The sequence below is a fragment of the Sminthopsis crassicaudata genome, chromosome 5 (genome assembly GCF_048593235.1).
Source record: "Sminthopsis crassicaudata isolate SCR6 chromosome 5, ASM4859323v1, whole genome shotgun sequence".
Lineage (NCBI taxonomy): Eukaryota > Metazoa > Chordata > Mammalia > Dasyuromorphia > Dasyuridae > Sminthopsis > Sminthopsis crassicaudata.
In genome coordinates this window covers 280146512-280170930 of record NC_133621.1, presented here as the reverse complement: position 1 = coordinate 280170930, position 24419 = coordinate 280146512, and the positions used below count along the sequence as shown (strand labels likewise).

The 24419-nt window shown below is 34.3% G+C and overlaps 1 protein-coding gene across 6 annotated transcripts in view; it reads left to right on the top strand.

Annotated features, from left to right (window-relative positions):
• The window catches only part of CEP83 (centrosomal protein 83), a 106830-nt gene that overhangs the window by 33100 nt on the left and 49311 nt on the right, over nucleotides 1-24419 (top strand). For 3 of the 6 annotated variants that reach the window (XM_074271222.1, XM_074271220.1, XM_074271226.1), the window contains exons 2-5: nucleotides 8668-8943; nucleotides 10390-10540; nucleotides 17520-17612; nucleotides 18949-19080. In XM_074271222.1, coding sequence (XP_074127323.1) covers nucleotides 8771-8943; nucleotides 10390-10540; nucleotides 17520-17612; nucleotides 18949-19080 — 549 coding nt within the window. In that variant the 5' untranslated portion in view covers nucleotides 8668-8770. Of the gene's footprint in view, nucleotides 1-6540; nucleotides 6803-8667; nucleotides 8944-10389; nucleotides 10541-17519; nucleotides 17613-18948; nucleotides 19081-24419 lie in introns of those variants that run through there. The other 3 variants (XM_074271221.1, XM_074271225.1, XM_074271223.1) reach the window with 3 other exon arrangements.

Below are 24419 nucleotides of genomic sequence, written 5' to 3'. Positions count from 1 at the left end.
ATTTACTTCCTCCTGTGTTAATCTGGGAAGCCTATATTTTTGGAGGTAGTCATCCATTTCACTTAGGTTATCAAATTTAATGGCATAAAGTTGGGCAAAGTAATTCCTTATTATTGCTCTAATTTCCTTTTCATTGGTGGAAAGCACCCCCTTTTCATTTTTAAGACTAACAATTTGATTTTCCTCTTTCCTTTTTCTGATGAGATTTACCAAAAGTTTATCTGTTTTATTGGTTTTTTCATAAAACCAACTCTTAGTTTTATTTATTAATTCAATAGTTATTTTTTTACTTTCAATATTATTAATTTCTCCTTTTAATTTTAGAATTTCAAGTTTAGTATTTGATTGGGGGTTTTTAATTTTGTCTTTTTCTAACTTTTTAAGCTGCAAGCCCAATTCATTGATCTTCTCTTTCCTTATTTTCTTCAAGTAAGCCTCTAAAGATATAAAATTTCCCCTTATTACCACTTTAGCTGCATCCTACAAATTTTGGTATGATGTCTCATCATTGTCATTATCTTGAGTGAAATTATTAATGGTTTCTATAATTTGCTGTTTCACCCAATCATTTTTTAAGATGAGATTATTTAGTTTCCAATTACTTTTTGGTCTATTTACCCCTAACTTTTTGTTGGATGTAGTTTTTATTGCATCATGATCTGAAAAGAAAGCCTTTACTATTTCTGCCTTCCTGCATTTAATTTTGAGATCTTTATGTCCTAATATATGGTCAATTTTTTTTATAGATTCCATGAACTGCTGAGAAGAAAGTATACTCCTTTCTATCACCATTCAGTTTTTTCCAAAGATTTATCATACCTAATTTTTCTATTCTATTCTTTTCTATTCTATTCACCTCTTTAATTTCTTTCTTATTTGTTTTGTGGTTTGATTTATCTAATTCTGAGAGTGCAGAGTTGAGATCTCCCACTGTTATAGTTTTGCTGTCTACTTCTTGCAACTCTCTTAACTTCTCCTTTAGGAACTTAGATGCTATGCCACTTGGTGCATATGTGTTTAGTATTGATATGTCTTCATTGTCTATGCTACCCTTTAGCAAGATGTAGTTGCCTTCCTTATCTCTTTTAATTAGATCAATTTTTGCTTTTGCTTGATCTTAGATAAGGATGGCTACACCTGCTTTTTTGATTTCACTTGAAGCATAATAGATTCTGCTCCAGCCTTTTATCTTTACTCTGTATCTCCCTGCTTTAAATGCGTTCCTGTAAACAACATATTTGTAGGGTTTTGACTTTTGATCCAGTCTGCTATCCGCCTCCATTTAATGGGAGAGTTCATCCCATTCACATTTACAGTTAAAAATTACTAATTCTGTATTAGCTGCCGTCATATTATTACCAGATTATGCTTTTTTTCTCTTGTCCCCCAAACCTCATCCCCAGTATTAAACTTATGGGCCCCACTTATGTCACGCAGCCATCCCTTTTTTGTATCCCTCCCTCCTCCCTTTAAATCCCTTCCTCTTTCTTGTACCATTCCCTTATTATTCTTTTCCTTTTCCCTTTTCCTCTCCCTTTTTTAATGAGGTGAGAGAGAATTCTCTGTAAAACAAATATGTCAATTATTTTCTCTTTGAGCCAGTTCTGATGAGAGTATGATTCACACAATGTTCCTCTCCCTCTTTAAATTCCCTCAAATATGATAAGTTTTCTTTGCCACTTCCTGGGATGTAGTTTCCCTCTTTTTATCTCCCCTTTTCCCATTTTCTGGCACTATCCCCTTTCCATTTCTACTTCCCTTTTTTGTGTTATATTGGTAAAATCAAATTAGACATGTGGACTTTCTGTATATCCACAACAGAAATATAGTTCTCAAGAGTTCCTTTTACCTTTTTCTGCTTCTCTTGAGTCCTGTAGTTGGAGATCAAATTTTTTGTTTAGATTTGATTTTTTCCTTAGAAACAAATGGAATTCATCTGTTTCATTAAATGTCCATCTTCTTCCATGGAAGAAAATGCTCAGCTTAGCCGGGTAGTTTATTCTTGGCTGCATTCCAAGTTCTTTTGCCTTTCGGAACATCAGATTCCAGGCCCTTCGATCCTTTAATGTGGAGGCAGCCAGATCTTGAGTGACCCTTATTGTGGCACCTCAGTATTTTAATTGTTTTTTCCTGGTTGCTTGTAATATTTTTTCCTTAGTCTGATAGTTCTGAAGTTTGGCCACAATATTCCATGGAGTTTTTGTTTTGTTTTGTTTTGTTTTTTTAGGGTCTTTTTCAGAAGGTGATTGATGAATTCTTTCAATGCTTATTTTACCTTCTGATTCTGTTACCAGTTCTGTTTGATGATTTTCCTGTAAAATAGAGTCTAGGCTCTTTTAACTTCTTTTTGTATATGTACAATCGAGTTTTTAAATGAGTTGTTTTGCTCTATGGAATTTTTTACCATTTCACTGTTTTTTGTTTTTGTTTTTTTTTTAATTATTTTCTTTTTCCAATTTACAAATCCTACTTTCTTGGAAATTCTTTATCTTTTCCAGTTCACAAATCCTACTTTTTCCAGGGATTTTTTTAACCTTTTCCAATTCACAAATTCTGTTTCCCTGTACTTCCTGTTAATTCTTTATCTTTTCCAATTCACATTTCAGGTCATTGTTACTCTCTTTCATAGCTTCTCTTTCCCCCATTTTTCTTCTAACTCTCCTTTGAGGTTTTTAATAGTCTCTTCTAGGAGAGAATTATGTGATGGGGGCCAGGTAATATTCCCCTTCAGGGTATTATCTGGAGACTGTCTGCTATTAGTTTCCTTGGGGTTGCAAACCTGCTCTCTTTCTGTATAGAAGCTATCGATTGTCCTTTTAATTTTTTTACTCATTTTTAAAAACATATAGAGTCATGGCAGAAACTAGGTATGGACCCACATTTAATACCACATACTAAGATAAGATCAAAATGGGTCCAAGATTTAGGCATAAAGAATGAGATCATAAGTAGATTAGAGGAACATAGGATAGTTTACCTCTCAGAGTTGTGGAGGAGGAAAGAATTTGTGTCCAAAGGAGAACTAGAGACCATTATTGATCACAAAATAGAAAATTTTGATTACACCAAATTAAAAAGTTTCTGCACAAACAAAACTAATGCAAACAAGATTAAAAGGGAAGTAACAAATTGGGAAAACATTTATACAGTTAAAGGTTCTGATCTCCAAAATATACAGAGAATTGACTTTAATTTATAAGAAATCAAGCCATTCTCCAATTGATAAATGGTCAAAGGATATGAACAGACAGTTTTCAGATGATGAAATTGAAACTATTTCTACTTATATGAAAGTGTGTTCCAAATCACTATTGATCAGAGAAATGCAAATTAAGACAATTCATAGATACCACTTCACACCAGATTGGCTGAGATGACAGGAAAAAATAATGATGAATGTTGGAGGAGCTGTGGGAAAACTGGGACACTGATGCATTGTTGGTGGAGTTGTGAAAGAATCCAACCATTCTGGAGAACAATCTGGAATTATGCGCAAAAAGTTATCAAAATGTGCATACCCTTTGACCCAGCAGTGCTACTACTGGGCTTATACCACAAGGAAATACTAAAGAAGGAAAAGGGACCTGTATGTGCCAAAATGTTTGTGGCAGCCCTTTTCATAGTGGCTAGAAACTGGAAAATGAATGGATGTCCAGCAATTGGAGAAAGGTTGGATAAATTATGGTATATGAATATTATGGAATATTATTGTTTTGTAAGAAATGACCAACAGGAGGAATACAGAGAGGCTTGGAGAGACTTACATCAACTGATGCTGAGTGAAACGAATAGAACTAGGAGCTCATTATACACTTCAATAATGATAACTGTATGAAGATGTGTTCTGATGGAAGTGTATATCTTCAACATAGAGAAGAGCTAATCCAATTCCACTTGACCAATGATGGACAGAATCAGCTACATCCAGAAAAGGAACACTGGGAAATGAGTGCAAACTGTGAGCATTTTTTTTGTTTTTCTTCCCAGATTATTTTTACCTTCGGAATATAATTCCTTCCTCTGCAACAACAACAAAATTCGGTTCTGCACATATATATTGTACCTAGGATATACTATAAGATATTTAATATGTATGGGAATGCCTGTCATCTAGGGGAGGGGGTGGAGGGAAGGAGGGGAAAAATTCGGAACAGAAGGGAGTACAAGGGATAATGTTGTTAAAAAAAAATTACCTATGCATATGTACTGTTAAAAAAAATTTATAATTATAAAAATTAATTTAAAAAAAAGGGAAAAAAAAAACCTATAGGGTCTGCCTTCATGTAAGGAGGTTATCAGCTTCCTCTGCAGAACAGGGCATAGGTATATGGACGGCAGCTGTCTTGTTAAGGGATTGCAGGTATGTAGGTGCTCTGGGAGAGAGTTTCCCCCCACACCGGAAGTGATTCAGAGCCTATTAGCATGGAAGTGCCCAGTGAAGAGCCCCTGCTGTGTGGCCTACCGATTACCCTGAGGCTAGAGGCTGAACAGTGAAAGTGTCACAACCCCAGGCCAAAGCCCATAGTGGGGCTGTGGCACATAGACTGGAAGTGTCTCTGTCCTGGGAAGCACAGTCATTGCTGTGGAAGTTCCACTGCCTCAGGCCGAGCTTCCCACTGTGCAGATTAGAAGATGCCTCGGGCTGTGTCCCCCTGCTGTGCAGGTTCTTAACTGCCCCAAGGAAAAGCCTCAGACAGCAGAATGGGGCTGCACAGCCATGCTATGCTGAGTCACTTCCAGTTTGGGGTAGCTATAGGCAGACTACTGTTTCTTGCAGTTTTTTAAAGTGGCTTTGATTTCTCTGATGATCTGCTGTTTTGCAAGCAGAGTAGAGCAATCAGCCTATGCCAGAGTCCTCTGTCTCTGTAACTTTTCTAACCCTAGAGCCCTCCCCAGGCTGATCTGCACATGCTAGCCTAGTTCTATCACTGTCTGTGCCAGTCTTTTCCTGCCCCTCAGGACAGACCTTTTCTGAAGAAATTCCAGATTCTCTTCAGCAGGTAAGTTGTTGTACTTCTAATCTTCGTGGGTTTTACCAGTCAAGCACTATTTTTGAGGCTGAATTAAATAGTTGGTAGTGAGGACATGAGAGAGCTTAGAAAGTCGTTTATGGCTTCTCCGTCATCTTCGCTCCACCCCTTTGGAACATTTTAATATCATCACTAATACTTTGTTAATTTTTTTTTTAAGGGACAAATTCATTTTAAAAATTAAAATTTTTTAGATTTGAAAATTAAGACCATTAATTTAGTTTACACAACTTGAAACCTTAAACGTGGCATTTTTGTGGTAGAGTAAGGACATTTTGTCTAAGAAAATAATGGCAACTTCTGGTACCACTGTACACACTTTGTGTGGCCTATTCAGAGTAAGGAGAGTAAAGCCCTAAGGTCTTTTCTTAGATACAGGAGAAATTTGACTGTGATATGGGAAAGAATGTCAATATAAATACTCATATTGTGATGGTGTATGGTATAGCATATTACTGATGGAGGAGAAAGACATTCTGAAAAAAATGAAAGACATTGGTAACGCATTTGTAGTAGACAAAACCTAATAGCCACACAGACAGTGTTTCCATAAATCTAGGCTAGATGAGGAAAGGTACCCCTCCCCCCAATTTAATTGTCTTTTTTTTAAGGGGGGGGTTCCTGTCTCATAAAAACACTTCTGTTTTAAAGTTAAAAACAATGAAGTTAAACTACTCAAAGATTAATTTCATATCTTTACTAGAATGTCTATTTTGTTGGAAAAGATACTGCATTCACTTTTGACTATACATTTTAGTAGTGTGATTTATATAAATCTCTGGGGTTTAATGGTTATGCAGCATAGATTTTCTTCATCTAAGTTAGACTTTTACTTACTAAAATGAATAATATCTATGATTTTTTTCTCATTGGCATTTGTTTAAAAATAATGAAGCAGCTTCGTCTCTTAAAATTACTGATGGATTTTATGATTTATCTCAATAATTGGGTGGTGGTAAATATGTGCATTAGAAGAGATAATTTTGATATTCCAGGTGTTCAAAAGGTACATTTAAAAAGTTAGATACAAGTTTAACATGGGTGGAAGGAATAAAGTAGCCTTAAAGGACTTTTTTTTTTCTAAACTCTATTAAAACACTAAGTCTGATTTAGTTTACAAAAGTGTTCTATAATATACTAATATTGAGCTTATTTTTCAGAACATAAATATTTTGGACAGGGTGGAGGATTAGTTGTTGGATTGGACAGGCTAACGGCAATCTTAGGGGGAAAAAAAGATGGCTTAGGATAAAACTGTTACTAAAGGAGATTGGTATCTGGAAAAATGTTTAATGAATTAAAGAAAAACTAAGGAAATTTTAATTGAATATCTTCAGTTTTTAAGATCTTTCTAATTTTTTTACAATAAAGTGTCCTTTTCCCATTTTAATTTAAAAAAAAATTTTACCTAAAGAGTATAAAACTTTTAAGTTTTATAAAGAAACCAATTGTGTTTTTAGTGTAATTTCTTCCCTTGCAAATAAGGACTCTTTTCTTACTTATGACCCAGGAGACTTTGGAAAAGTGTGTTCTCCCTGCTTCTGTTTCTGTGATTTGGAGATATTACTACTTGCATTGAGAGGCAAAGACAGTGAGTGGATCATCACAGAAGACCAACTGTGGAGTTAGAAAGATTCTGGCTTCACTTTCTGCCTCTGCCATATTCTGAACTCTTATCACCCAGGTACCTAACCTGGGTGTATTAGTGTCTTGAGCAGTTCTACCTCTTATGATTATGAGTGACTAATAAACTACTAATCTTCATTGTGATAGTGAGTTTTACCATAGGAATTTTCTATAACTGAAATCATAGATCCAAATTGCCCTTCTTTTTCTACTCACCTTCTTCCCCCCCCAAATCCAAAATATATTCTCTCTCCTCTCTTCTCTTTTCCCTTTTCTCTTTCCTTTTCCTTCTTCCTCTTCCTCTCCTTTTCCTTTTTCTTTCTCTCCCTCTCCTTCTCCCTTTGGGACTTTTCCCCTCTGTTCAACAAATTAATTAAATGTTTGCTGATTAAAGTATTTTCTGGACTCTTGATCTCCTTATTGTATAGCAAAGTATATTGGTTTAACTGCTGGATAAAATTAATATAGTTGATATCAATGTAATTTCTGTTGTTCATTTCCTATTTTTATTTTGAGTAACTTTCTAATTTGGCTAAATCATATTATACAGATTGCTTATTACTAAAATTCTTGATTTGTAACTTAGGACTTTAGGGGCTTTTAAAATTATTTTTTCTCATTAACTTATACCTATTGAAATTGGAGCTTAGAACAAGAAGTTATAGCTACTATTGATATTCAGATCATTATGCAACTTAGAAGAGTCTCATGAAAACAAGAGGAAACCATATTACATAATGAGAGATTCCTGTACCTCTGAATGGGTGTAGAAAAAAGAAAGGAGAAATGATCTAAACTATTGATGAGTTACTTCTTGGAATTCTGAGCATATTTTGATGGCAGTTAAGGTAGCTTTTATTTAGCTAGAGTCATGGTGGTCTCTGCACTAAATGGAACTCTCTTTTCCTGTGAAGAATGCAAAATTCCCCCATAGTTTAGTCTCTTCATACATAAGCTATTGACTACATTTTCAAGCCACTTTATTATGGATAGAAGAGTTATTAGCACCTCTTGCTAGTACGCCTCTCATAGCTGGGTTGTTTTGGCCACCCCCAAAATCTATCATTGTCTTTTGGAGAAATAGGACTTCCCTATTCTTATTTGACAACTGAAATGATTTCTGAAGTATTTAATTAATTAATGTTCAGTGCTGGGTTGTATTAATGAAAAATTGGTAGTTATGATAAGTACAATAATTTATAATTTAAATTATTTAATGTGTTAAACAGGAATTATTGTCTATTGTTACCAAAAATAAATGTAATCTCAGGGAACTTAAATGGTTTTCAGATGCATTTCAGATGATTTGTAGTTTGCTGGTACTTCTTTTTTGTGATATGAAATTAAACTTTATAGTGTTACATGAAAACAAAAGAAATTATTACAAGAAACCTTGTTTTGAAAGACATACTACCTTCCAATGATATTAAAAAGTTAATATTCAAATTTATCCAAATATACTTGGATAAAATAAGCTTTTTATATGTTTATAAATGAGGTTGACTAAACTAAAAATTATAAAATTACACATGAATTTGTTGAAAGTTTTCACCTTTTCATTTTGCTATGATCCCCTTTGCTTTTTTAAAAAGTGATCTTTTATAACTTTTGAAAATTATAAATGTAATGCCTCAAATTTTACATTGACTATATACATACATATATATATATATAAAACAAAAAATACTCCCTAAAAGAAAAAAAATAGTACTTCCCTTGATTGTGTGCCTAAAAACTCCTCTCCTTGTGAAAAGTCCCCCTTTTTATATATGTTAGTCTTGTACTTTTTTCCTAAGTAAAGGATTGTATGTTTGTTTTAATATCACCTTCTCTTCCTCTAAATCTTGGGCATGCTTTCTTTTGAATAGAGACATTAATGGCTTATTTTTATATAAATGATAAGAAAGAAGAGATGGAGGGTAATTTTATAAAGGAAAAACTATTAAATAGTATAATACTGAAGAAACTTTGAATGAATCAAACACTAAATTAAGTGTATTTGTCTGTGCAGGTATCATTTGGCCACCTGGGATTTTACCAGAGACAGAAAGTGGTGGGAAATAATTCTGGAAAGAATACTGAAGGTGTTAGACTAAGCCAAATTTTGTTTTTATATGGTTGTCAACTCACTAACCAAGATGGATGCTTTCACCAACATTTTTCCTCCTGATGGAGAAACTGGGCTGCCACATACATATTCAGAGGTCCATAAATTGTTAATTGATGAAAAACTTCGATGTGAACATCATAAAAATAATTACCAGTTTTTGAAAACTGAACACTCAAGGTAAATCGCTTTCAAATTTTAATTATTTTGTTTTAACCTTTTGACCTATTAAAAGTAGTTGCTTTTGGAAATTCATATTATTTTGTTAAAGTAATAATTGAAACTAAAAGTAAAATTATTTTATTTTCTAGGATAAGATTTTTATTACTATTCTTTGTCTGTATGTCACATTTATTTCCAAATATATCTACCCTTCCCTTTTCCTTTATCCCAACAGACCAAGCCTTGTAACAAAGATATAAAAACAGAAAGAAAGAAAAGCAGTTCAGCAAAAATGATCATACTTTGACAATATCTGACCATATATAAAATATATATCTATTTCCCACCCTTTGTCAGCCATCTCAATTGCAGTGAGGGAGCTTCGTTTTTTCAGTTCTTTTGAACTAAACTTTGTTATTATGATTCTACAGCATTTAGTTGTTTTTATTCTTGCCATTTACATTGTTATAGTACATGCTGTCTTCCTGGATCTACTTATTTCACTCTGCATCAGTTCCTAGATATCTTCCTAGGTTTTTCTGAATTTTTCAAATAACATAGTTTCTTATGGTACAGTAATGCTTTGCTGCATTTATATACTACAATTTGTTTAGCCATTCCCCAGTTAATAGGCATCTACTTTGTTTCCATTTCTTTGCTACTACATAAGGAGCTATAATTAATACTTTAGTGTGTATAAGATTCATCTCAGAAACCAAGTAGTATGGACATTATAGTCACTTCCTTAACATAATTCCAAATTGTTTTCTAGATTTAGACCAATTTGCAGCTTTGCCAGCTGTATAATAGTGTTCCTGTCTTTCCAGAGTGCTTCTAGTACTGTTTCTTTTGCCATCTTTGCCAGTTTGCTAGGTGGATGATAAAACTATTTTGATTTGCATTTTTCTCAATAAGTGATTTGTTACAGTCTTATGCATGGTCATTAAACATTTGCAGTTCTTTTGGGAACTATGAGTTTTCATAATTTGACTATTCATTGGGGGAATGGCTCTTGTTTTAATCAAGTATTTATCTTGGATATTAAATCCTTATCAGAGTTATTTGATGCAAAATGTTTTTCCTCAGTTGAGTATTTTCTTATTCTTAGGTTAAAGTTTTTGAAAAGTTATCAATAGTGACTCTTACCTAAGTTTTGTGCTAGATGATGTTTACAATCTGGTGTGTCTTGTCTTTTTTTTTCTTCACCTTTTCATGGGAAAAAAAGCTAAAAAGAAAAAAGATCTGTTTTTAAACAGGTAATCATATTTGCTTTCCCTAAGTGAAATTCCTTTAGAAATAATTATTGGGCTTAGAAATTAAGTGAAATATAGTGAAGAAAAAAAAATTACTAGACTATTTCCTTCTGTAATGTTGGTTTGCCTTAACATAAAGCAATACCATTAGAAAGCCAATGGAAAATGACATTGACTCTCGAGTCTTTTCTTCTTGCTTTTTAAAAATCAGGTTACAGGAGGAGTACAGAAAGTCACAAAATGAGCTCAAGGAACTCTTAAGTGAAAAACAAACTCTTCAGGAAAAATTTCAACTGCTTCTTGGTGAAGTTAGAAAAGAATTACTAGAGAAAACTAAAGAATTAGAAAATTGGAAAATGCAGGTGAGAAAACAGATTTGAGATATATGCTACAAACAGTTAATTTTTTCCTACAAAACAAAATGGTATATATAAAAGAGCATATGGTAGGTATATGGTAGCTTTGCAAGAATAATAATTTGTTAAAAAAAAATTTCATAGTATAATGGGCCTTGATTCTGCACTTGATTCACTTGTATATCTTTAGGCAGTATAATTGAGACTTGCATTTTTTTTTAATAGCCTTTTATTTATAAGATATATGCATGGGTAATTTTTTTCAGCATTGACAATTGCCAAACCTTTTGTTCTAATTTTTCCCCTCCTTCTCCCTACCCCCTCCCCCAAATGGCAGGTAGACCAATACATATTAAATATATTAAAATATATGTTAAATACAATATATGTATACGTATCCATATAGTTATTTTGCTGCACAAGAAGAATCAGACTTTAAAATAAAATTAACCTGTGAAGGAAATCAAAAATGCAAGCAGACAAAAACAGAAGGATTGGAAATGCTATATAGTGGTTAACACTCATTTCCCAGAGTTTTTTCACCGGGTATAGCTGGTTCTCTTCATTATTGAACAAATGGAACTGATTGGGTTCACCTTATTGTTGAAGAGAGCCATGTCCATTAGAATTGATCATCATATAGTATTGTTGTTGAAGTATATAATGATCTCCTCGTCCTACTCATTTCACTCATCAGGCCTTTCTGAAATCATCTTGCTGGTCATTTCTTACAGAATAATAATATTCCATAACATTCATATGCCACAATTTATTCAGCCATTCTCCAATTGATGAGCATCCACTCAGTTTTTAGTTTTTGGCCACTACAAAGAGGGCTGCCACAAACATTTCTGCACATACAGGTCCCTTTTCCTTCTTTAAGATCTCTTTGGGATATAAGCCCAGTAGTAACACTGCTGGATCAAATGGTATGCACAGTTTGATAGCTTTTTGAGCATAGTTCCAAATCGCTCTCCAGAATGGCTGGGATGTATGTATTCACAATTCTACCAACAATGTATCAGTGTCCCAGTTTTCCCACATCCTCTCCAACATTCAGTATTATCTTTCCCTGTCATCCTAGCCAATCTGACAGGTATGTAGTGATATCTCAGAGTTGTCTTAATTTCTCTGATTAATAATGACTTGGAGCATATTTTCATATGGCTAGAAATAATTTCAATTTCTTCATCTGAAAATTGTCTGTTCATATCCTTTGACCATTTATCAATCGGAGAATGGTTTGATTTCCTATCAATTAGATTTAATTCTCTATATATTTTGGAAATGAGACCTTTATCAGAACCTTTGACTGTAAAAATGTTTTCCCAGTTTATTGCTTCCCTTCTAATTTTGTCTGCATTAGTTTTATTTGTACAAAAGCTTTTCAATCTGATATAATCAAAATTTTCTATTTTCTTTGGTCACAAATTCCTTTGAGGCTTGCATTTTTAATCTTCAAAATCATAATTATAATTTAGGGATGATCATCGAACTTATGCATTTTATAAATTGCTCTCTTATAACATTTTTGATTTACTAAAACTTCTCAGGAGAAGCTGTTAAAAGTTGGTTGTCCTTAGTGTCAGGAAGACTTGTCTTTAAATTTTGTTGTTTATATTTGCTAAATTTGTGATTATAGCATCCCATTACTTCTGCAGCTCTCATGAGGGCCAGTTACCAATAAGTTGTCCATGCAGATTTGTGGAAGGAGCTTCACTAGGGTTCTCTGCATTTGTGCAATTATAGGCTTTTACTAAAACAAAGACAAACTCCTTCCAAATTCAGAGAACAGCTGGTATGAATTAATGAAAATTCTGAAGCAAAAGTGTTGTAAGATAAGTGAAGTTTTATTATTTTCTACTTGTAGATGAAGATGAACCAAGCTGAAAAATACTGTCAAGTAGTTATCCTCTTGGGAATAATTTTAATGAATATATAAAATATTTGTAATTTGCATAAATATGCTAATTACTATTAAATTTTTTTAGAGATGATTTGTTTTTTTTGAGTTTTTTTTTACTATATTATATTCCTTTTTATAGCTTGTTTAGATTAGATTATTTGTCTAGAAAATTTTTAATTATAATGCAAAGGCTAAACTATAATCAGATCTTAAGTTAGAATAAATATCAACTTAGTGAGTCTATATTTTATTATACTGACTTAGGAGTATAACTATATAGTTGAAGCCTCAATTCTTTACATTCAGTTATTTATGTAGGTTGAAATGAATGTGTTAAAATTCTATCTTCAAATTTCCTTTATATTCTTGATCTTTGCAACATTACTTTTAAGTCAGTCCTCCCTTTAATAGATAGCTGGCTCTTTTGAGGATATGACATCCTTTACAGCTTTCCTGAAGGCCATTTTACCTGACTAAAAAGGAACAGAAGGAAGAGTCAATATATTCCTTGAACCTCTTGTCACTTCCAGAATATCCCAGTATAATCTGTATTTTCTTTAGTAACTATATCTGTTTTGAAGTATCTATTCATGCTGCCTTCAACTTTCTTTCTTTATGATGTTAGTACCTGGATCACATTCTTTGCCTTCATCCTATTATAATCATCCTAAACTTGGAATTAGAAAGACTGGGTTTGAAACCAGACATAAATTCTTATTAAATGTGTGACTCTTGGCGAACCACTTAACCTTTTTTTAGGCCTCATTTTATAATTTTACAGGATTATGATCTGTTTTAAAAGTATTATGTAAATATGAATTATTAATGCCTTCATTAGTCATCATGTGCTTTATAAGCATCCCACTACTTCTGCAGCTCTCATGAGGGCAAGTTGAGAGAGAGAGAGGTCAGGTCTTCAGTTGAGAGGAGCTACTAGGCTGGGATGATGGCAGTGTCATAAGTGAGAAGGGGGCATGTACGAGAGATGTCACATAAGTATAATTGACCGAATTTGGCAACAGATTAGTTATGGTAGGATTGAGGATGACACCTACCTGTGAGCCTAGATGATTGTGAGAATGGTAGAGTCCTCAACAATAAGAAGGAGGTTCCAAATGGGAAAGTTTTTTTTGGGGGGACAAATAAGTTCAATTTTGGGCATGTTGAATTTAAGATGTCTATAGTACATAAAATCCAGTATGTTTAATAGGACTTTAGATATGAGAAACTGGAAGTAAGGGCTCGATAAGTAGGTTTGATGTATTTTTATGATGGCATAAATATGATAATTGAATCCATGGGAGTAGATGAGATCATTGAGTGAAACAGTATTAAAGGAGTAGTGGGGCACATTCACTGGTACTGGGCACAATCTGGTTGAAGGTCCAGCAAAGGAAAATAAGAGAGTGGAGGAGAAATAGGAAAGATGAATGTCATGAAAACTTAGAAGGAAAAGGGTGATAGAGACAGAAACTGCAGGGAGGTCAAGGAGGATGAGTATTGAGAAAAGACCATTGTTCCTTTGGAGAACACTTTCTTTGGAGAATGGTGGGTTCTGAAGTTAGTCTTCAGAAAGTTAGGAAGAGAGTAGCAAGAAAGTGGAGGCAGTAATTGAGAGTGTAAAAGCCCTTAGAGTTGTGCCCATAGTTCCTTTATCAACTCTGATGATTTTCTTTTTTCTATCTCATGGTAGAAATACACTGACTTGGTCCTCCTTGGGATGTTTCCCTCTCTTGGAGTTATACTTTCTCTTGAGTTCCTCAACATTGAGATTCTACTCTGACTCAAAGTTCCCCACACTTAGATAAATTTTCATTTCATCCTTGTGTTTATGTGTCTCTGCCTCTCCTTTACAGTCTCTTCTCTTAGTGCATTTGCTATCCTCAGCATTCAGCATTGACTCCTTAGCTTGTCACTAATATTTTTCTAGTCAGTACCACTCAAGCCCTTGTAGCTGATGGTCACTCTTCTTGAGCAGCTGTGCTTAGCCTTAGAAAGAGAACTGACTCTGAGACAGAGGACCCAAATTCAATCTTGACACTGACAGTATAACTAGACAAGTTATTTAACTTCTCTGGGCCTCACTCCCTTTCCTTTTCTCTAAAATGAGTTACAATATTTGACCTTTAATGTGATCTCCTGCTCCACATTTATAATTGTATGGCAATTATACTCAGTTTTTCCATTCCTGTTCCTAGGATGTTCAGTGTTACTTACAAAATTGAATTATTTTCAACCATTGCAAATTTATAGTCTATAACTTTGATTGGGCTTTTGTAGCGAGCTATCGTCTCCAGAAGCTGCTGGATCGCTCTCTGGGAAGAGATCTGCTGTGTCTACTCAAATCTCTCAGACAGATTCTTCTTCCTGTAACGAACCGTTGTCTCCAGGCAGTTGCTGTTAACTCTTGTCCAAAGAAGTGACTTCCCTTCCTGCAGAGAGCCCCGTCAAGCCTGATGCAATTCAGAGTCTTCTTTTTATCTCTGGGAGTCCTCTCTTTTATTCTCCCAGAGAATGGGCGTGGGATAATGCAAGGGCTTCTGGGAAGAACCACCTCAGCCAATGAGCCTGCTCCTTCCATCAAGTCAACCTGAGTTCTCACCTTGTAATTGTCCAACCTGAATTCTCACCTTGTCACTATCCAGACAACCTCAGTTCTCACTTAGTAATCCTAACAGGCTTTCACAGCTCAACTTTTCTTCTAAATTTAGGGATTCTCAAGGTCACTCTTTGTCACAGTCATTTAAAATCCTTTTTTCTCCCTTCCATCCCTCACCTATTTTCCCATTTCCTACTTTTGGCTTGGTCAGACATTTAAGCCACTGAGGTCATCCATTGCATCCCTGCCATTGCCAGTGAATTACTCTGGAAGAGAGAGTGAGGCTGATGACTTTGGACAACTCCAATTCATACACAATTCAAGACTTTGTTCTGTGGTGTTATGGTCCTTTTCAAAAGAAAGGACAAATCACCACAAATCTACAGTAACCATCTCCTGTGTGATATGGGTTTTACCTTGTATATTCATATATTCTTCTTCTACCTCCGTTACCCTCTATCTTCATCCTGTCTTTGCTGCTTCTTTCTCTTTGCCAAAGAGGAAGCATTACTAGTCTTTCCTTCTGACTTTGCTTGTGATCTCTTTCCATCATTTTATTTTCTCTTTCCCGTGTATATCCAGGCTTTCTGCACTGACTATTGCCTATCTCCCTAAATACTTGCATAGGTCTTTTCAATCTGAAAAAAAAAAAAAATTCCTTTGATTCTTCTCCCCAGTCCAACTATTATCTCATCTCTTTCTTCACCTTTACTGCTAAACTTCTAGAAAGACCATATATATGCAGTGCATCTAGGAATTATACTTTTTCCCTATCCTCCCCCCTACTGTCACATTTAACTACTTGATTACCTTTTCCCCCCTAATCACATGCTTCTTGACTTTTTAAAAAAAGATTTTACCCTATTGAGGTAGCCAGATTGTACAATGGATATAAAATAGCCCTCAACACAGGAGGACCCAAGTCCAAATCCAGCTTTAAATGCTTGACATTTATTAGCTTTGTGACCCTGGGCAAGTCACTTTGCCTTACAAAAAAGAAAGAAAGAAAAAAGATTTTATGCTATTGATCCCCTTCTTTTATACTGGATATTTTAAATTTCCTTCCTTTAAGAGTTCTCATTATTTTTCTGGTTCACTTTTCTACATAGGTCACTGTTCTTACTCTATCTCCTGTGTTTATTTTACACCATCATTTTGACCTCTTAAGGTGATTACTACCAAAAGTTTTGTTGTTGGCCCTCTTCACTCTCTGTACTTTTTCATTCTTATAATTTTAACTACTATTTCTATGCAGATGAATCACAAATCTCCATATTCAGAGCTGAGCTTATTTCTATACACTAGACTTGCTTCTTTAAGCTGTGTCTCTAGACTATCACTTTCAAGTCAGTTTGTCTGAAACTAAGCTTATCTTTTCTCTTTAAGCTTATTCCATTTTCTAAGCTCAATGTTAGGATGACACCACTATTCAAAACTTTGTGTTCTCTTTGAGTTGGCCCCTGATGTTTAATTTTATGGTCAGTATTTCTTCAGTAACACTTTTCCTAGGATGGTAGAGGTTAGACCTGGAAGAGAATGCCTTCCAATCCAATTCTATTGTTTCCAAATGAGAAACAACTGAGATGAATGATCTCAAATTCAAACGAGTAGCAGAGACTGGGACTTTTGATTCCAATCCATTACTCTTTATACTGCCACATTTCAGAGTTATTTGTGTACTCTGCTTAATTTTTCAACTAGATCACAATCCTCTTGAAGGTGGCATTATCCCTTCCATACCCTTGTTCTCTACTCTTGCCATCTAAAATAATTCTGTGCTCATAGATCCTGTGACTCTTTTTCTGTGGATGATTATAAGCAGGTCAGAAATAGCTGAGTAAAATAGAACAAAAGACTAATAATTAAATATTGAGGTACTTCATATGTGCTTGTGAATGGTCAAATTATGTTATTCTCTTTTATGGATATCTCAGTAGTAGAATTGAGAAAGGTGGAATTTTTCTCCAATCCTTTAAAAGAACTAGCTTTTTTAGTTTAGTTGAAGTTAATCCAATAGGCCATTATTGAAGAATTATAACTGAATTTCCATCAGAAAATAATGAAATATGAACTTCCTTGTTTTCTGTGGTAGCCTTAATTGCCATCTTTTTCCATGTTGTTCCCAGTGACTACTTGAACATCAGTGACTGACTGTTATTAAGCCATGTCCATTGAATTTTTTTGTCAGCTCTGAGATTGAAATTAGAGTGCTTAATGTACCATGTTGTCAAATTTCCTCACTGTTGATGCTATGATTAGAATAAAATTAGCAATACTATAACAACTTGTAGATCCATTCTGACATATTTTATATAAAATGTGGTTACTCCTAGTTTACATATTTGAAAAGAGGGTATGATTTCAGTGATTTCTTAATGATATATCTAGTCCTTATGATTCATGATTTGGTGAATTTGAAATTTGCTAAGAATTTAATTTCAGTTTTCCTGACTTAATATTTAGTACTTTTTTCCATATAGGCTTTAACACCTCAAAAGCTGGAATTGCTAAAAACCCAAATACAACAAGAATTAGAAACTCCAATGAGAGAACGTTTTCGGAATCTAGATGAAGTAAGTAAAGTGAGATCAAAACTCAGTTATTTTCATGGTGACATATTACTGTGGAAAGGTCATTTTCAATACAGGGAGCTTGCCTTCCATGTAAACTTAACATAACATTTATTATGATTGTAAAGTAATTAAAAAATTAGACAGAATTTAGTATTTAAGGGTGTGACTATGAAATAATCTCACAAAATGAATATTTACTATAACTTTGTAAGATGATGTATAAAGTAGAGAAAACTTCAATACATAAGAGATGTGACAGACATTCCAGAACCATGTATCCAAGAATCTAAATGAATTTTGTTTCCTTCAAATTAATTACCTAGGGACAATGTATTATTCCACTGCTACTACTGTTGCTTAAAATTGTTCAGTAACTTCGAAACTCTGTGTTTTGAAATTGCCTTTAGAGCATAGAGTATATTCTCTTGAATATTCTTTAATAGTAACAAAAACTCTACCTGTTAGAATGGATTTAATATTTAGAAACAGCCTAAAATCATTAAGAGCCAAGCCTAGTGACTAAGGATCAAGTTGGAAAAGATCAATTTTGGTCCAGACAAAAATAGAACTAACGAGTAATGAGGTTTGTTTGTTTGTTTGTTTGTTTTTTTTTTCCTTGTGTAGCTTATAAACTGGCTCTAAACCTAGAGAATCTGATCCCCTTGGGTTTGTGTTCCTGGAGATTTGTATTTTCATTAATTCCTTTTCTCATACATTTTTGAGTTGATGGCTCTCCTGCATCTCTGCTGTTTTATAACTAAGATTAGCTTATTAATTCTAACAACCAACAATTTTCATAAAGTGTTAGGAAGATCTGAACAACTCAGAAGCCTTAGGCACAGGGTTTAGCTGGATTTGAATGACTGACTTTTCAGGATGAAGTGTTAGTTCAGTTAAACTCTTGTAATTTTTTATGTGATTTTTGCTAACTTTTGCTAAATTTCCTAAAATAGCCTGTATTACTTTTCATTCATTTTCTTCCACTTTAGATTATTATTTTCTTGATCATATTTTCATTTGATCAGATTATATCACTGCAGATAATTCTTGTACATACTTTTAGAATAGTTTGCCATATTTCATGAAGTTCAAAGATCAGAATGTTTTATAAATGGATGGTATTCCATGTTCTCATGAAGAAACACTAACTATTTTACTGAATATGCATCTTTTCAGAGTTGTACTGAAAATGGGAAGTCTCATTCTTATTTTGTGGGATAGTCTTTGCTTTTTTTTTTTTTATAAACCTTTTTTCTAGCAGAAGTGTGATATTTCAATTGAATACTAAATAAATTTTTAATACATGTACTTTAACATTATTTTCTGTCTTCTTTAGGAGGTAGAAAAATATAGAGCTGAATATAATAAACTTCGATATGTATATACTTTTCTCAAATCAGAATTTGAACATCAGAAAGAGGAACATCTGCGAATTTTAGAAGAAGAAAAAATAAAATATGAATCTGAGGTGGGCATATTTTATTGATCATTTACTCATTTCTTTAGTAATATAATTATTTTGGGAAAAGGTAAGGCTTTTTTTGAATGCCAAATTACACTTTCACATTTATAAAATTAGTTTTGAATTCTTTATTTTTTGAAAAATACTCTTCTGTTAATTCATTAGATTTTCAATGTTCAGAAAGATTAAACCTCTTCCTTTTTTGGTACCTACTTAAAAATACAAAAGTATAATTAATTTTTTTCTTAGTTAAACAAATTTAATTTGTGTTTCAGCAGAGATTAAGTGTCCTTTTCCATCTGTAAAAGGAGCTTGAGAAATGGCAAACCATTCTAGTATCTCTGTCAAGAAAACCCCAAATGGGGGTCAGAAAGAGTGAGATATGACAGAAGAACTGAATTGAATTCAAGATACTGTTCTAAGTCTTGGGTATACAAGTGAAATGATCTGCACCCTCCCCTCTAGGACTTTACATTGTATTGTTGAAATAAAAGTGTAATAGAAAATGAGAAAAATACCACTTTTAGATTTAATTATTTAGATAAGTACCATTTACTTTGACAATCTTAACTAATTTTTCATTAGCAAGCAGGTAAAAGTTCTGTATCTTTTAATTTTTGACATTTTTTTGGGGGGGGTATTTTTCATTGTTGACTTATTGAAAATTGGTCTTATTATAAATTTAGTTTTTTTAAAGAAAACATTAAAATGATACTTGCAAACTTTTCCCTCCATTAACATACATTAATATACACGAAAAACAATTCCTAATTTAAATATATAAAAATAACAATATGATTCCAGCAACATACTATGTCTTCTTTCTTAAAAACTAGCCATCTTAGTACCAGAGAGGCTTTGGTCATTGTTAGTCATAAAAAAAATACAAAATAATTTCCAGACCTGCATGGCCTCCCTTTTTAAAAATAGAATTCATTTTAAAACTTCTTTCCCAAATTCTCCTCTTCCCTCTATTAAAAAAAAAAAAGTAGCACAATCTTTGTAATAAATATAATTAAGCAAAACAAATCTGTCTCCTTTTCTGCCTTGAAATTTATTAGCCTAGGGGCAATATGCCTCCTTCTCAGTCCTCTATGGTCATGATTGTTTATTTACACTGACCAGAGTTAACACTTTGACTTTTTTTTTTTTTTTTTAATGTTATTACTCTTTGTAGAAAAGAATTATGAACTTTGAATTTTAAGTATAAACATACTGGAAACAATTTTTTTAAAAAGAATTTATTCAGTAATATAATTGTATTTCAGATAAGATTAAGGTTATAAAAATAAAATTAAGGTTGTTCCAGTAAATGAATTCTGGACACACCTCTTGCCATTTCTGAGCTTCAATTTTCTCACCCACATTCCCTCTCCCCAAAGTGGGAAGTTATATTTGTAGTCCCTTCCTCTCTGTTATGAAGTTCAAGTTACATAATGCTTGTAGAGAATTTTGCAAACTTTAATGTCAGAGAGAAATAATGACTTTTTACTAATAATAAATTGGAGCCCCAAATTGTGTACTTGGTGAAAACATGAAATTTTTATTGTCTGGATCCTAGGTTTGTTTTATTAAATGTATTGGTGGTTTGGGTTTTTAAAAATAGCTTTTTATTTTTCCAAATACATGCAAAAATAGTTTTCAACATTCACCTTTGCAAAACCTTGTGTTTCAAATTTTTCTCCCTCCCCATGCTTCTTTCCATAACAGCAAGCAATCCACTATGGGTTAAACATGCAATTCTTCTAAACATATTTACATATTTGTCATATTGCATAAGAAAAATTAGATCAGAAAGGGAAAAAAAAAACCAAATACAGGAAAGAGGGGGAAAAAAGCAAACAAACACTACCACCACCAAAAATAAAAATGTGAAAACACTATGCTTTGATCGACATTTAGTTCCCATAGTTCTCTCTTTGGCTGAGGATGGCTCTCTCCATCACAAGCCTATAAGAATTGCCTTGATTCACCTCCTTGTTGGAAAGAGCCACGTACATCAGAGTTGATCATCACATAATCTTCTTTTTGCCATGTATAATGATTTCCTGGTTCTGCTCATTTCACTCAGCATCAGTTCATGTAAGTCTCTCCAAACCTTTCTGAAATCATCCTGCTCTTTCTTTCTCTCCTTCTTTCTTTCTCTCTTTCTTTCTTTCTTTCTTTCTTTCTTTCTTTCTTTCTTTCTTTCTTTCTTTCTTTCTTTCTTTCTTTCTTTCTTTCTTTCTTTCTTTTCTTACTTTCTTTCTCTCTTTCTCTCTCTCTTTCTCTCTTTCTTTCTCTCTCTCTTTCTTTCTTTCTTTCTTTCTCTTTCTTTCTTTCTCTTTCTTTCTTTCTTTCTTTCTTTCTCTCTTTCTCTCTCTCTTTCTTTCTTTCTTTCTTTCTTTCTTTCTTTCTTTCTTTCTCTCTCTCTCTCTCTCTTTCTTTCTTTCTTTCTTTCTTTCTTTCTTTCTTTCTTTCTTTCTTTCTTTCTTTCTTTCTTTCTTTCTTTTTCTTTCTCTCTTTCTTTCTCTCTTTCTTTCTCTTTCTCTCTCTCTCTCTCTCTTTCTCTCTTTCTTTCTTTCTTTCTTTCTTTCTTTCTTTCTTTCTTTCTTTCTTTCTTTCTTTCTTTCTTTCTTTCTTTCTTCTTTCTTTCTTTCTTTCTCTCTCTCTCTTTCTTTCTCTCTCTCTTTCTTTCTTTTTCTTTCTTTCTTTCTCTCTCTTTCTCTCTTCTCCTTCTCCTTCTCCTTCTCCTTCTCCTTCTCCTTCTCCTTCTCCTTCTCCTTCTCCTTCTCCTTCTCCTTCTCCTTCTCCTTCTCCTTCTTCTTCTTCTTCTTCTTCTTCTTTCTTCTTCCCTTTTTTTTTTTTTTTTGCTGAGGCAGTTGTGGTTAAGTGACTTGCCCCAGGGTCATGCAGCTAGGAAGTTTTAAGTGTCTGAGACCAGATTTCAACTCAGGTCCTCCTAACTTCAGGGCTGGTGCTCTATCCATTGTACCACCTAGCTTCCCTGCTGGTCATTTCTTATAGAACAACAATATTCCACAACATTAATATTATACAATAACTTATTCAGCCATTCTTCATCTTGTAAGCATCCACTCAGTTTCCAGTTTCTTGCCACTACAAAAAGGAGTGCCACAAACATTTTTTGAACTTCAGTCCTTTTCCTTGTTTTATGGTCTCTTTGGCTTTTTTTCCCCCTTAGGCATTTGGGGTTAAGTGACTTGACCAGGGTCACACAGCTAGGAAGTGTTAAGTGTCTGAGATCAGATTTGAACTTGGTTTCTCCTGACTTCAGGGCTGGTACTCTATCCACTGCACCACTTAGCTGTCCCTTATGATCTTTTTGGAATATAGGCCCAGTGCAGTCACTACTGTCTGCTCTTTGGTCTCACCTTGTCTCCTGCTCTAGATTTTCATATACTACATTTTCTGATTACAGGGCTTGTTTCCATTCAGAACTTTTGCAGGATTCTGCCATTCTTTTTATATATAGTCCAGGAAAATGGATGGTTGGAGATTTAGCTGTTGTCTCTTTGATATTATTTAATATTGTTCCTTCTGGTGCATTTTTAAGTTTCCTTGGGTTGTTTGTGAGACATTTATGTTTCTTTGGCTCCTATACTTCTACAGGTACTGTCTTCCCACAATTTCTTTTTAATCCCTTTTGCTGCTCTTTTATTGGTTTATTGGTTTTATTGTTTTATTGGTGAGTTCATCCCCCTTATGTTGTAGTAATGAACTATTGTTCCTATCCTAGCTTCTTCCACTTTTTCTTTTTGTCTCATCCAAAAATCCTAATCACAGGTTTTTACCCTTTCCTTCATGATCTACTCTTAAAAGTTAGATTTGTGGAGGGCGGAGCCAAGATGGGGGGGAAGAAACACACGACTCTGTGAACGTCCTCACTCCCTCACAACCAATTAGATAAATTAAGTCTCAAAATAAGCCCAGGACTGATAGATACCACAAGGACTGGAAGCACGACTTACCAGCTGAAGAGAATCTGGAGTTTCAACAGAGAAGGTCAGTCCCCAGGGGAGGAATAAGAAAGACCAGCACAGACGGTGGGGTAGGGGCACACTGCGCTGGTTGCGCTGGGGAGGGCTCTGGGATCAGAGAAGCCACTGAGGTAAAGGAATCTGGCACAGGCTGTTAGCTCTTCTCTGCTAATTATTTAGCAGTTCAGAAGAGAAAGCCAAAATATTTTAAAACTCAGATTAGATTTTCCCCGGACCCTGGAGGTGACTCAGCAGATCTCGGCACCAGGGGGTGTGGCCTCAGCTACCACCTGAGACTAGTTAAGAGATTGACAAGTGGGTGGATACGGCCCAAGGCAACACACACTGCCTAGTTTAGCTGGAGGGAGTGGAACTCAGCTCCAGGAAGTCCCAGAGAAGCGGAACCTTTGAACTAGGGACCGCAGTTTCTGGCAGACACTTCCAGTTTGAGCACAGGAGCTTTTCACGTCACCTGCTGCAGACATCCACGCCCCACCCGGACACATAGGCTGGGCTTTGTGCTGTCTTTACTGTTCAGTCTCAAATCTCAGGGAAGCCGCTAAAACACAGCGCCCTCGGACACAGCAGTGCTAATCACCTCTGAGGCACTTCCAGGGAGGGGGTGGGGAAACTCTCTCCCAGAGCTCTATCTTAGCTCAGGCGCAGGAGCCTCTGCATCCATCTGGTCTGGGAGGAAGCTGGTAAAGAAGTAAATAAATAATTTCCTACCCCAGGGACAGACCCCAAAAGATTTTTTAAATATGAGCAAAAAAGCCAGAAAAACTATAGATTCCTTCTATACAGAGAAAGAGCGGGTATCCAACCCCGAGGAAGTTAACAGCAGAGAGACAGCAGATAACAACCTAAAGGGGAACGATTCCTGCCCCCCATCATATAACTCTCTCCTTGAAGAGACTATTAAAAAGTTAAGGGAGATTGAAGAAAAATGGGGAAAGGAAAGGGAAGCTATGATAGAGAATAACAACGTCCTGAAATTGGAGTTGGAAAAAATAAAGAATTCACAGGAGATGCAGGGAAACAAAATTTATGAATTAGAAAAGGTTAAAAAAACACAGGAAAGTAGGATTTCTGAATTGGAAAAGATAAAAAAGTCTCAAGAAAATAGAATTTCTGAATTGGAAAAAGAAAATAATTCTCAAAAAAAAAATTAGGGAAATGGAAAAAAATTCAATAGAGCAAAATAATTCATTTAAAAACGAAATTGGGCATTTACAAAAAGAACTAAAAACTGTGAAAGAAGAAAATAACTCCTTAAAAGTCAGGATGGAACAAATAGAAATGAATGATTCACAGAGAACCCAAGAATCAGTCAAACAAAACAAAAGTTAGATTTGTTTTGTTTGA